The sequence below is a fragment of the Solanum pennellii genome, chromosome 2 (genome assembly GCF_001406875.1).
Source record: "Solanum pennellii chromosome 2, SPENNV200".
Classification (NCBI taxonomy): domain Eukaryota; kingdom Viridiplantae; phylum Streptophyta; class Magnoliopsida; order Solanales; family Solanaceae; genus Solanum; species Solanum pennellii.
Genome location: NC_028638.1, coordinates 44,976,867 through 44,991,086, shown reverse-complemented (window position 1 = coordinate 44,991,086; position 14,220 = coordinate 44,976,867). Strand labels below are relative to the sequence as shown.

The window sequence follows — 14,220 nt, the reverse complement described above, 5'->3', positions numbered from 1 at the left end:
AGATTATTGTTGTTTCTAATTTCTTTTGCATTTCTATAAACTCATTGTGGTGTTGTAATATTTTAGCTATTATTATGAGCTTTTGAAATAGATGTATGTATGAAGTTCAGTGTTTAAATTATATATCTGTCAATTTATATTTTAAATATAATTACTTTTAATCTTTTATAATTTTGATAGTACTGTCTTTTAATTTTAGAACCTTACTTAAATAATATAAATATTTCACTCTATCGTTTCTCATTAAAATAAAATAGGCAATCTTATCAATAAGTGTGCATGTATTTTTAATATCCATTTATGGCTATAAAAGGTTATCACTGATACTTAGATCATAAAAAAGACTTATACAAAGTTAAAGGAGACTATATTGTATTAATTAATTTCACATACTTTTTGCTTGATGTCAAATGCGCAATCCCTTTTTATTTATTTTTGTTGATACATAAAATATAATTGGTAAAATTAATATTGTTAATTTAAACATTTTCTATTTGATAGCACAATTTTAAATTATATAACAATAGTAAAAAATAAACGTGCAACGCACGTTGTCAGAAACTAGTTTTTAAAAAAAGAGAGAGGGAGAGTGTGTTTAGTTTTTTCAATTTTTTTTTGTCAAACAACTCTTTTTTACCCAAAAAAAAAAGAGAAAAAAAGCATTTCTTTAAAAGAAAATAAAAACGACTGATTTCTCAAAAACTTGACCAAACAATATTAACTACTCTTGGAACAAAGAGCTATCTTGGCCATGTTTTAGGCAACATTTTTAGCACCTTCTATATTCTTTCTCGCAGAAATATAGAATAACATAACGTATAATAGATTCTTGTAATTTTCCTTAGATTCTGCACATAAAGAAAGCTTAGTGCACCGAGCTGCACTTTATATTTATGTGAATATCAAGGCTAACAATTGTGTGTATGTATTAAATCAAATAAACTAGGAGCTATAGCAAATCAACTTTTAATTAGTTCCCCTATAGAAGACAAACACTTAACAGATAAAGAGTAAAATTTAACACCACTAGAACATTTCATTTGTTTTGTACAAAACTGGCTGTCAGCTAACTTCTGTATATCAGTTTTTGACATTTTAATTGATTGACTAACTGAACTCTCACGTTAATCATATTATCAACAGAACTCCACAATGAGCCAGTGAAATGTACCGTTCAAATTACATAGATCACATTGCAAGAGCAGAAAATTGGTAGCAACCAAGAGACTAATAGTACGTAATGTCTTCCACCTTAACAGATTAAGATTCCGCAAGATTTCACATTCTCTATCAAAGGTTTGAAATGTAACAGCTTCCATCTGCACATTGAAAACTTTAACAGCTACGATCATCCCATCTGCCAACGTCCCTTTATAAACAGAATCAAAACTTCCACCACCTAGCAAGTTTTTTTCATCAAAACTCTGAGTTGCTCTTTGAAACCATTCATCTTCAGCATTGTTTGTTTTATTTAATATGTGTATGGATAAGAAACCATACATCACTTAATATGTGTATAATGATAAAATAATAGGCGACTCATCTATTAATTCTCAAGGAAAATTTCGTTATGACAAGTAAAAGTAAACCAGAGAGATTGTAAGTTGTTAATACATTTACTTACTGTTGTTTCATACTTTATTTCTTACAAATATCATATTATCATAGAAAAGAATCCAAACACTTCATTATTTATGCAAAATTCAAACATTGGGATATTTATATAGTATTGTAGTAAATTATAATTAACTTCTCCCAAATCTTGAAATGCAATCCTAGTTCCTCCTTTCTCTTTTTCTCATGGTATAACAGGTTCAATTAGCACCATAGATACGCTATCTTTCAATTTATTTTTCGAAAAAGAATAAGCATCTTCATCTTTATATATGAACTCTGCCACTCTCGTAAGGTTGATCACAGCCATAAGCAAAACCCTTGGTATAACGACTGTAGGTCTGAGATATTCTTGATTTATATCTTTCCAACAATTCTCTATTATTTTCCTCATCTCCGTCTTTGCTTCTTCCTTTGTAGCACCATATTCATTCATGTAACATTCTATACTAGAAGCTGCATCTCCTTTTTCATGTTCTATCTGCATCGATCCCACAATAATTTATTACTTCATATTAAAATAATGTTATGCATCACTAGGAATTAAAAGACACATTGTACGTATCTACCTCATGTGTTACAAGATCGTTAAGTAATCTTGCAATGGTACCAGAAGCAACAAGTATTAGAGGTTCAGTTGCTATCCAATCAAATGCATCCATAGTCGCTACCTCTCCCATGCCTAACCAAGAAGTAGTTGCAATCAAATGGTAAGTGCTTGATCGAGCTCCATTGTTCATATACTGCTCCATTGTTGGGAGAATCTTTCCATGATACCATTTTGCCTCTTGGAGAAAACTACTCAACAACTTCTTCATCTGAAAAAAGATCAAATAATTGACATAAAGATGAGCTTATTAGACGAAGTGATATGGATAGTTAAAATCCATACACACGATCTTAATTTTGCTACTTTATTACCTCAGATATAGAATAGCTGACAAGAAATGAGTTGTTTTCATTTGCCAACTCTTTCTCTATTTCATCGTTAACATCTAGAAGAGCACGATAAATAATCTTCATATATGCTGCAGGTAGCTGTTCTGAAGCATCAATATTCCACCTAACATCAAATTATATTGGACATTGATAAAAACCTAATTTTGTTAAACTATGAACTACATAATAAAATGTTGTATAAGCTATATATCAATATGATCCCAACCCCTAAAAAAAATTACCTTTCAATAGCGTCTGTGAGGAGAACAAGTTCGTCTAATGTCCCATAGATATCGTAGGTGTCATCAGTAATAGAAGCAAAGTATAGAACTTTTGTTAATATTTTTCTGGCAAATGGCAATGCTATACTGGGGCTCAAAGTAGACACCTAAACTCAAGAAGGATAACTCAACCACTCTATCTCTTGCATAAGATAATGCCTTCATGACAATTTCCATTTCTTTCCGCCACCTAAAATGTCAAATTGGACAATATTTGGTTGAAGCTAGAAAAAGAATATTTAATGTTGAGACAGAGTATATTAAAATGATGTTTCGAAATGAATATGTAGCTTGCCAATTACCTCGTGATATCACATAGTTCCTTTTTATGTAACCTTTGCAAGATGTTGAAGTCCAATTTGGCAAATTTTAGCAACACTTGATCATGTGATTCATCTTCTTCGTAAAATGATACGTATTTCCTTGTTTCTACCCTCACTATACCATCTTTGATTGGAAACTTCAGTGCGTTACTGATTTGCTTTGCAAGGGATGAGTTGCTCATCAATTTAGGCAAAATTAGTTTCAATTTGGTAACAGTGAAATTCAGTGCTTTATCAAGAATATCTTCGTCATGTACTCTGAATTGTGCTGCCTCATATAAGCTCAGCATTACTCGCGCGTTGTTAACCAATGCTTCCTTGTAATTTCCTTGGTCGTTAGTAAACTTCCTAAAAGCATCTGCTGAGAGCAAGAAAAAAAACTTTATAACTAAATAATAGTTTTGCCCGTTACTAAAAGAATGTCTCCGCCATTGCCCACTTACCACACGAGACATAGTAACCTTGTTGCCTTAGTAACCGAAAACATAGAGCAGTACGATGAAGGCAGCAACCATCAACTTCACCATGGCTAATCCATTCTTCATAACAGTAACTTAATGATTCCTCGATTTCACGTTTAAAATGGTAAGCCACACCAAGACGTTGGATTGTGTTGACGAGTTCAAGCTTTTGCAAAGATTTTGAAGGAGCCATCACTAGCATTTTCCTCACTTCTTCTTTTACCTCTTCATGCTGCTTCTCTTCCCCCTCATAATTGCCTCCCTACATTTATTATTACTTAGAACTTATATGTTCTGTATACATATATTGACGATATAAAAAATATTTACCAAGATTACTTATAAGTTGATGAACCATTGTAACCTCATTATTCTTTAAATTTATGACGAAATAAATTATTGACGAAATTTGTGAAATATACATATATGTATATATATATATACCTTTGGATCGGTAACAAATGTAAACTTTCATGCATAATAGCTAATTCTTGATATTTATATTGTTTAAATTTATTATTTGAAGTATAAACATTGTATGGAGTATTTTAGGATAAACATACTACGCACGTTCTTGGAAACTAGTTTAATATATGTGGCTCTTTGGGTCTTGATTTTTTTTTTTTTTTAAAAAAAGCTGGACATTCTTGTTCTAGTTTTTGTTAGGACTACGATTTTGGCGATGTATACATAAATCAGGTAGGTAGAAGCACAATAAATGAAAAAGTTTGCCTTAAAATTGTTAGGACTTACGACTTTTGGATCTTTATTATCCATTGTCTATCATGGGACATGACTTTTACACAGACTCAGGAAATTGTGCCCTTTTTGTTGACTGAACATTGTTGGTCTTTTGTATTTTATTGAAAAGTTTGGATCTATTTTTATTATGAACACAAGTAGGTAATTTGCAACTGCCCAATTATTCAACGACCATCAAGATGGTTAGTTGACTTAGAACGTCATAGCTATCAATTTATCATTTTCAAAAATAATTCTAATGAAAAACATTTTTTTGTGATCTAAATATATCTAATTAATTGCAGAATTAAGTTCAAATGCATAACACAAAAATATAGGTTACTGAAGTTTTTCACTATCACGCTAAGCACGGAGCTCTTCACTAGTATTAGAAAAATGCATTTGCAGAAGAATCATAAAAGAATTAAGAACATTGAAGGATTTGTTTAATAAATGATGGAGAACTCATTTCTTGTAACAGCCATTTTACATCTTTAAAATGCTATGCGGGAATATTTGTATTGGACTTGTAACAGAGTACCTACTAGAAGACCATGTTATGTATCCTTGGGAATGTGATCTATGCTTTAAATGCTTAACAGTTACATTATACGACGCCTTCTGATTCAACGCTGAAAACTTCAAGGTGGATGGATTAACGGCTACCTTAACACCGTTGAGTCCATACACTTCAGCAGTGTAAGTTGAATTAGCTTCTCCGACATTAGTCACAGTCCTTGTATATGTTTGAGCCCTTGATTTCGAGCTAATAGAAAAAGAAGGGTAATTCAACTCCGCCTCAGCTATGCTTGATGTACAATGTACCTTCCTTCTCACAATTGAACTAACTTGTTGATCCGTGTATTTCAAACCACATAAGTAGGGGATGTAATCCTCGGGGTGAATGTCATAAATGAGTCCTGGATCACTTGCTCTTGATGGGTTCACGTTTCCTGATCCGATTGTAAATAGATTAGCACGATTGAGTCTTTCGTCCTCTATTGGATGTTTTTTAAGATTGATGATATCAGCAGTGGTCATGATTGCGGATTTAATTGCAGCTGGAGACCAATCAGGATGTGCGCTTTTTAACAATGCTGCTACTCCTGCAAGGTGAGGGCAAGCCATCGACGTTCCAGAAATGATGTTAAACGTTGATGTTATCATTTCACCTAGAGAGGTTGGCCATGCTGCAAGGATATTGACTCCGGGTCCACTAATGTCGGGTTTTAATATGCCTGGACTTGGCAAAAATGGTCCCCTAGAAGAAAAGGAAGCAACTGTTGGCACATGTTTGCTTCCGAGTTCTGTTCCTTTGAATGATATTGTTGCAACAGGGGATGGTGTTGATTTTATATAGTTTATGATCTTTAGTCCGTTAAAATAACTGACATGTGTTGCTGGAAGGACATGAACATCTGCAATTGTTGTATAGCCACGTTTTTTTTCGTTCATGAGTATCATGGCAGCGCCACCAGCATTTTTCACTGCTTCTCCTTTTTCGATTCTTGACAAGTCACCACTGGTATCACACAACACTATTTTCCCCTTAACATCAATTGTAGACAACGATTCACAATCGTTAGCATTTACGAGTGGCAACCATTTACCTGAAAAATTTGTTGGTTGATAGGCAGATTCGCCCACATATTTAGCTCCATTGCCTAAAACTGCTACCGCTCTTATCTTTCTATCCGTTGTAGCAGCAGCAACAGTGAGAATCCACGGAGCTCCATTCTTTAAAGTACCAACCTCCGGTCCTTTATTTCCTGCCGAGCAACAAACAAAAATCCCCTTCTGAATCGCGCTAAATGCGCCAATTGCTAGAGAATCTTCATAAAAAGGAACAGGCGTTCCTCCAAGAGAAATAGAAAGAACATCTACACCGTCTTCAATGGCAGCATCAAGACCAGCTAAGATATAGGATTCCGGACAAACACCGTCATCACAGACTCTGTACATCGCCAAATGAGCACGGGGTGCAATGCCAACAGCAGTGCCATTAGCATTACCAAGCAAATTAGCACCATTCACAAAGTTTCCAGCGGCTGTGCTTGAAGTATGTGTCCCATGTCCTTCTACATCCAAAGGTGATGTAGACGTTGTCACAAAGTTCCGTGCTCCAATAAGCTTGTTGTTACAAGCTTTGGAATTGAATTCACATTTGCCTTTCCATTTAGCAGGGGGAGGAGGCATTTCTTCGTCGTTGAATGAAGGATGTTTTGGAGTTATTCCAGAATCTAGCAAACCAATAATCACACCTTCACCAGAATTCGAAGTATTCCACAAGCCAACATTCTGGTGCAACCCTAGGAAACTTGGAGTGTGTGTGGTATCCAACTCCACTACCCTTTGGGGACGCGCAGACACAAATCCTGGTTTCAATTCTATTTCTTTCACTTCATCTGATGACAACATAGCAGCAAATCCATGAAACACATGGCGATAAGAATAAATAATACGCGATGAAAGATGAGAATTTGCTGAAGTTGTAGGCAAAAATGACTGATGCCAGAGGTGTAAATCATTTGTATCAGATAAAACTATATCATCAGGAAACTCAAGTTGTACAATGTAAGTATGTAGATCGCTTCGATTAGTAAAATGGTCACCAAATGTTTTTGATGAATGAAACAGGAAAACCCAAAAAAAGATTAAACTGATGAATTTCAGATCCATGTTTTTTAGGTGACAAACACAATTAGCAAGATGTGTATATATGTAATGGATGTTCAAAACTTGGATCAAATTACATTAATTACTGCTTACCAACTAATTATTATAAGTATGACCACTCGAAAATTCTCTTCCGTTATATGTAATTAGATTGGACCAGATTTAATAAAGGTTTATCTTAATTAATATCATTTTTCTCTCTAAAAAGTCCTTCAATTTTTTTTTTTAAACTCAAAAGTCATCACCTTTTTCTAAAAAAATCACTCAAACTTTAATTTTTAACTCAATAATTACCCCTCAACAAATCCAAAAAAAATTACCCCTTTAACAAATCCAACAAAAATTCTTTTGTTATTATACAGATAATGTCACTTGACTAGGTTTTTGAGTAGAAGTCTATTTGTATTTATTTACTGATTGTTAGGAATCACTTTAGAAGAAGTAATGTAATTGTATACAAATTAGGAGTCCTTAGCCGTCAACCCCTGTATAAATTATTACTGTATAAATTATTTTTAGGAGAATAAGCGTAAAATAATAAGGTCAATATTTTTTTTTAATATGGTATAAATAAATATTTTTTTATTTCTTAAAATTTTGGTTAAAAATAAAAATTTCATTTCATCAAATTTTAATTTTAGAAATCAATTAAATAAATAAGTAACTTTTGAGTTAAAAATTAAAGTTAAATGACTTCTAAGTTAAAAATCAAAGTTAATTGACTTTGTGAAAAAAAAGTAAATGTTCAATGACTTTAGAGTAAAAAAAAAATTAAAGGTAATTGACTTTTGCTAAAAGAGTCAATAACGAAATTTCATCTAAGATATATTATCTTATTTTCTTAGGTCAGTAAATCTTTTTTTTTTTGGCCAAATATGTCAGCCTTTTATGTCCCAAAATTTGGATCGATGATTTGATTACTTACCTTGTAAACTTACTGTAATATGATATACCACATTTTTTATGGTAAGCAATTCAATTATCTCCCAAATATCTCTATATTAATTAGCCTATTCAAATAAGACTTTGATTAGGAAAAAAAAAAAAACTCTAATCGTACTGACTGAAAAGATATAAATAAGATTTGTATGAAAGATATTACAAAGAAAGGAAATATTTAGATATTAAAATGGGAGGAAAACTTTGAGTCTGTTGCATTCTGTATCTTTAATATGCTTCTTAACTATAACTGTTACAAATAATTGACTCTAAAAATATAAATTAGTGGCAGTAGAGTTATTATGCTAAATATATAAATAGAACTCTAAGCAATAAATTTGTACTGTATATTCTTCTTATTTTGCAAATTTTGAATCGGCTAATAATTAATATGCATATATAATTGAAAAATTGATTTACTGTCCATATTAATGCATGATCAAATTAAATCACATTTAGACATGACATAAAAGGAATAAACTCTGAGTGTTTACATAACAAGTAACAAGTTGTAAATTGATCCAAGGAAAATACATAGATATTAAATTGATCTTCATAAAAAATAAAACTAAATTAAGAGATTTGGTATGAAAGCACATAGGCAGTGGAATATATATTTTAGGAAGATGTATATATTTATTGAATAGGGCAAATCTCTTAATACTATATAATGCACATATTGCTGAATGTTGTAATCACACACAAAAAAAAAGAAACATGGATCTCAAATTAGTTTCAATCTTTTTTTGCATTGTTATATTGCTTCATTCATCAAAAATTACTTTTGCTGATCATTTTACTAATCAAAATGATTTAGAAACTTACATTGTGCAGCTTGAGTTGCCTGATGATTTTGTTTTCTCTGATTCAAAAGATTTATACCTCTGGCATCAATCATTTTTGCCTAAAACTTCAGCAAATTCTGATCTTTCATCGCGCATTATTTATTCTTATCGTCATGTGTTTAATGGATTTGCTGCAATGTTGTCATCAGATGAAGTGAAAATGATGGAGACACAACCAGGATTCGTATCTGCGCGTCCCCAAAGAGTGCTGCAGTTGCATACCACACACAGTCCAAGTTTCCTTGGGTTGCACCAGAATGTTGGCTTGTGGAATGCCTCAAATTCTGGTAAAGGTGTGATTATTGGCTTATTAGACTCTGGAATTGATCCAAATCATCCTTCATTCAATGACCACGGAATGCCTCCTCCCCCTGCTAAATGGAAAGGCAAATGTGAGTTCAATTACAAAGCTTGTAACAATAAGCTTATTGGAGCACGAAACCTTGTGAAGACGGCTGAGTCACCTTTGGATGGAGATGGACACGGGACACATACTTCAAGCACAGCCGCTGGAAACTTTGTAGGTGGTGCCAATTTGCTTGGTAATGCTAATGGCACTGCTGTTGGTATTGCACCCCGTGCTCATGTGGCCATGTACAGAGTCTGTGATAAAGATGGTTGTCCTGAAGTCTTTATCTTAGCCGGTTTTGATGCTGCCATTGAAGACGGGGTGGATGTGATCTCCGCTTCTGTTGGAGCAACGGCTGTACCTCCTTATGCAGAAACCATGGCAATTGGAGCGTATAGAGCGATTGAAAAGGGGATTTTTGTAACTTGCTCAGCTGGAAATAGCGGACCATTTAGTTCTACCGTAGAGAATGGATCCCCATGGATTCTAACTGTTGGTGCTAGTTCAACAGATAGAAAGATCAGCGCGGTAGCAGTTTTGGGTAATGGAGCTGAATATGAGGGTGAATCAGCCTTTCAATCAACAAACATGTCACAAAAATTATTGCCCCTCATAGATGGTGGTGATTGCGAGTCATTAGCTATTATTGATGTCAGAGGTAAAATAGTGTTGTGTGCAGCTGTGGGTAGCTTGTCTGGAATCGAAAAAGGAGAAGAAGTGAAAAAAGCTGGTGGCGCTGCCATGATTCTCAAGAACCAAGAAGAGCAAGGCTATACAACATTTGCAACTATTCATGTCCTTCCTGCAACACATGTCAGTTACCTTGATGGACTAAAGATCATAAACTATATAACATCAACGTCAACCCCAGTTGCAACGATATCATTTAAGGGAACAAGAATTGTAGACAAGCACGCACCAGTTGTTGCTTCCTTCTCTTCCAGGGGACCATATACCATAAGTCAAGGGATATTAAAGCCTGACATCATTGGGCCTGGAGTGAACATCCTTGCAGCATGGATCAAACCCCCTGCAGGGGTGATACCATCTGCTACATCCACATTTAACATTATTTCTGGCACGTCGATGTCTTGCCCTCACCTTGCAGGAGTAGCAGCCTTGTTAAAGAGTGCACATCCCGATTGGTCTCCAGCTGCAATTAAGTCTGCAATCATGACGACTGCTGATATAGTCAACCTTGGCAACAATCCGATTCAGGATGAAAAACTCAACCCTGCTGATCTACTTTCAATTGGATCAGGGCATGTAAACCCTTCAAAGGCAAATGATCCGGGCCTAGTCTATGACATCCAACCCCAAGATTATGTGCCTTATTTATGCGGCCTAAACTACACCGATCAACAAGTTAGTATCATCGTGAATAAGAAGGTACATTGCACGTTGAGCATAGCTGAAGCAGAGTTGAACTATCCTTCATTTTCAATTGATCTTGGATCAAGTGCTCAAACGTACACAAGGACCGTCACTAATGTTGGTGAGGCTAATTCGACTTACACAGTTGAAGTAATTGGAGTTGAAGGTGTCGCGTTGAGTATTAAACCTAGTATCTTGAAATTCTCAGCTTTGAACCAGAAGCTGTCCTATGAAGTAACATTTAAGCGTTCAACTTCAACAGATTCTTCACAAGGATACATAAAATGGTCTTCAGCCAAGTACTCTGTTAGGAGTCCAATATCAATTTTCAAATTGCACTAAAGATGAGTTTGGAGTATATTAGTTATGACACTTCCATTGTTTCCTACATTTTTGTTTGATTATTAATAAATATTTGTTCATTAACTTTAATTTCTCATTTTCCTTCTATTATCTACGAGGACATGTTTAAAATTAAATACCAAAAAATATTATTTTACCATAAAATATCACTGAATAAATTAAAATTAAAGGAGTATTTAATTGACTACTTAAGCTTTGACCTTGTATGAGAAATTTAATAGCTTGACTACTTAAACTTCGATCTTATTGTTAAGATGCATTCCCTACCATAAAATCATAATTTGAAATTAAATTAATTTTATTTGGAGATTGGAAAAATTGAGATTTTTTTTTTTCGTTTCATCAAAAATAACAAAACAATATTTTGACTTCTTTCACTATAACTTACGTGCATAAAGTTAAAAAAACAACTCCAATTTTTAATTATTTTACTTTTCACTTTAAAAAATATTTTTTGTTTTTTAAATTTACAAACAAAGATGGTCATAATTCCGGGATCCGAAGTGAATCCACTTGACTACTTCGTCAACCCTATCGACCAGCACGTATATATATGCAGAAGAGTACAAATCAGTTGACACCAATGTCGGGAAACTTGGTAATTTTCATAGCAAATTATTTTGATAGATTTACAAAATATTAAAAAAACCGTTGTTTTTTTTATACTATTTGTATGGATCTTTACCTTCTTGTCTCTATTTTCTCACTTCCCAAATTGGCCCACTAAATCCTTTGAACTTCAATATAATCTTATCTTAATTTCTTGCCGATTCATTTACCCTTTTCGTTATTTGGTTGATTGGAGTTGTTTTCTTGAAGTATTTTGAATGAGATTTTGCGAAAGATTAACGAAAAAGTTATGGATAAGGAGATCGATGCTCAGAATCAGAGAGTTGTAGAGACAGTAATTACAATCAGATTGGATGAAAATGTTGAAAAAAGGGATTCTGGGATTGGTGGGAATGAGATGAAAGGGAAGGATTTGAAGAAAGAGAGTTTTTCAAGTGTGATTGATGTGAAATATGTTGATGATTTCGAAAAGGTGTGTAGGATATGCCATTTGGATACATATGAAAGTGGGAAGAAATTTGTGGATTTGATTGAGATTGGTTGTGGGTGTAAAGGGGAGCTTGGATTTGTTCATTCTCATTGTGCAGAGACTTGGTTTAAGCTTAAAGGAAATAGGTAAACTTAACTTTTCTCCCCTTGTTCTTGTCTTTACTTGTCATTGTTTATTCCATTTGTTATTTAATTGATGATAATATCTGTATGCTTTAATCTTACCAGAATATCAACTAAGGTGTGTCAAAATATAAAGAAGTAAAATAGTGTAATATATAGCTACCACTTCTCACCTACAACAAGTATCGGGTACCACTGTCCACCAAGGCTAGGACCAATGGGAAGAATCACCTACTGTTTCTGTCTCTGTTAGGATTTAAACATGAGACCTCATGGCTCTCAAACCACTTCATTCACCACTAGGACACATCCTTAGGTGCAATTTGTAGCTCTTTTGCTTGCATTTAACATACTGTGTGTACTTATGTCTTGTTAAAACTTGGTATTTATTGGACTTGGTGGCCATTAGGTTTAAAAAGTATTTGCCTTGCCAAATTATGGCATTGTTAGTAAGTCTTTGTGTGCAGAGTTATTGTTTGCTATGTTGGTGGGAGGTAGCAGCTACCCGGTGGAACACTGGAACAGTCGACACCTTTGGAATTGTGTTGCTTAACAGACACAAAGATTCAGTTTTCTTCTTCTGGTTCAGTTACTAGGTTATTTTATGTTGCATAAGAATTATGTTGATTAGTAGGGCAAACAAAAACAAGGAAAACTACTTTCTCTGCTTTAGTGTTAGTGCTGCCTGCTGTCCTGCCCTTTGGTAGCATAGCATGCTGGATGATGCATACCTGGATGATTTCTCTGGGATCTATCACTTATGTTAAAAGGTTAGGTCAAATAGGAATTTCAAATTCCCTGTAACAGAGTGTCCTTTAAACCGTAAATCCCTCTTCTCAAGCTATTAAAGCGTAGAACAATCACGTGTTTCGAGAGCCAAAAACTTTGTACTTAATTGTTCAAAATGAAATTTATCCTGTCTTCTCTCCTGGAGGATATGACTTGTATATGCCTAATAACAGAACAAGAGGAAATATTAGATATTACTGCAGTGGATTCTCCATCCCTTGAAGTTATAGGTTTCACTCTCAACAATACTGCCATCAATGCACGGGGAATAAATTTTTGTGCTTCAGTATCCATATGTTTGTCTCCCCTTTGCTTCCAACTCTAAAGGATATCCTTTCTTGTCTATGACAATATCCGTGTAACTTTATATTTTGAATGACATGCCATAGATGGTTTGCACTCTGGCATGATAGCAACACGATTATTACCCTACTCTCAAGTCTCAACTCCTTGTGCAAGAAATAGCTAAGATGATTTCTTATTTTTATTATCGGATGATTTTTTATTTTTATTATCGACTCCTGAAATCAAGAGCTTGTTATATGTCCCTTCAGGGAACTATCGTTGCTTAGTAGAATAAATGAATGGCAGCATGTTCCTAACCTGGAAAACCTCTTCAATTGTTGAGAACGAAATTCTTAAAGTGATTGAGTTGCTTGGTAAGGGTAATTTAGCGTAAACAGTAATAATGAAAACATGGAATTCAGTCTTTTGATGCTTGTTGAAGTTGAATTTCCAAATCAAACTTTGTTAGATCATTCCTGTATTATCGTGCAGATTGTGTGAAATTTGTCGGAAGATTGCAAAAAATGTGACAGGTATCAGCGACAACAGATTCATTGAAGAGTGGAATGAAGCGAGATATATTGCAGGTGGTACTGGTTCAGCAGGACAAGATAGAGGATACTGTCGTGGACAGCCATTTTGTAACTTGTTGATAGCATGCCTGATAATAGTTTTTTTGCTACCATGGTTTTGCCGTATAAATTTGTTTTGATGCGGTAAATAGAGTCAGTAGTTTGTAGCGCCTCAAATCTTATTCTGTGTCTTGCAGATAACAAGGTTTCGATTGTTTTTAGTACAACAAACCAGCATAACTTATACCATTGCTGTGTCTTTTCACATTATCTGAGCCAAATTCTTGGTTGATTCTAGATAAGTGGGATTGTATACTTCATTGAATCTCTATAATTTATTTTATTTGGGTAGATAATATTGTATAAGATGACAATCACTTTCCCACCTTCAGATACTGGAGTGGCGTGATTCTTACAACATCCATGAAACTTCCCTTTACTTTTTATAAGCGATTCTGAAAATGTTCTTGAGACATGATTTATATAA

General features: G+C 34.1%; 3 protein-coding genes and 1 pseudogene across 3 annotated transcripts; 2 read left to right on the top strand and 2 right to left on the bottom strand.

The window, feature by feature from the left end:
* Positions 1-1,798: 1,798 nt before the first annotated feature.
* On the bottom strand, positions 1,799-4,395 carry LOC107010061 (annotated as a pseudogene).
* A 388-nt stretch (positions 4,396-4,783) lies between these two features.
* Positions 4,784-7,038, bottom strand: LOC107010977 (subtilisin-like protease SBT1.7). The gene has a single exon (XM_015210264.1). The coding sequence runs from the start codon at positions 7,036-7,038 to the stop codon at positions 4,846-4,848; it is 2,193 nt and encodes a 730-aa protein (XP_015065750.1). The 3' UTR covers positions 4,784-4,845.
* Positions 7,039-8,691: 1,653 nt separating this feature from the next.
* On the top strand, positions 8,692-10,884 carry LOC107010060 (subtilisin-like protease SBT1.7). The gene has a single exon (XM_015209330.1). The coding sequence runs from the start codon at positions 8,692-8,694 to the stop codon at positions 10,882-10,884; it is 2,193 nt and encodes a 730-aa protein (XP_015064816.1).
* A 548-nt stretch (positions 10,885-11,432) lies between these two features.
* On the top strand, positions 11,433-14,220 carry LOC107010983 (E3 ubiquitin-protein ligase MARCH8-like). Its single transcript, XM_015210269.2, has 2 exons — positions 11,433-12,090; positions 13,654-14,220. Exons 1-2 carry the CDS (start codon positions 11,765-11,767, stop codon positions 13,871-13,873), a joined length of 546 nt encoding a protein of 181 aa, XP_015065755.1. The 5' UTR covers positions 11,433-11,764; the 3' UTR covers positions 13,874-14,220.

Bases quoted from the DNA above. Each gene is read 5' to 3' on its own strand.
- LOC107010977 (XM_015210264.1), bottom strand. From the start codon at position 7,038: ATGGATCTGAAATTCATCAGTTTAATCTTTTTTTGGGTTTTCCTGTTT.
- LOC107010060 (XM_015209330.1), top strand. From the start codon at position 8,692: ATGGATCTCAAATTAGTTTCAATCTTTTTTTGCATTGTTATATTGCTT.
- LOC107010983 (XM_015210269.2), top strand. From the start codon at position 11,765: ATGGATAAGGAGATCGATGCTCAGAATCAGAGAGTTGTAGAGACAGTA. The intron at 12,091-13,653 runs GTAAACTTAACT...ATTATCGTGCAG, and splicing joins TTTAAGCTTAAAGGAAATAG to ATTGTGTGAAATTTGTCGGA.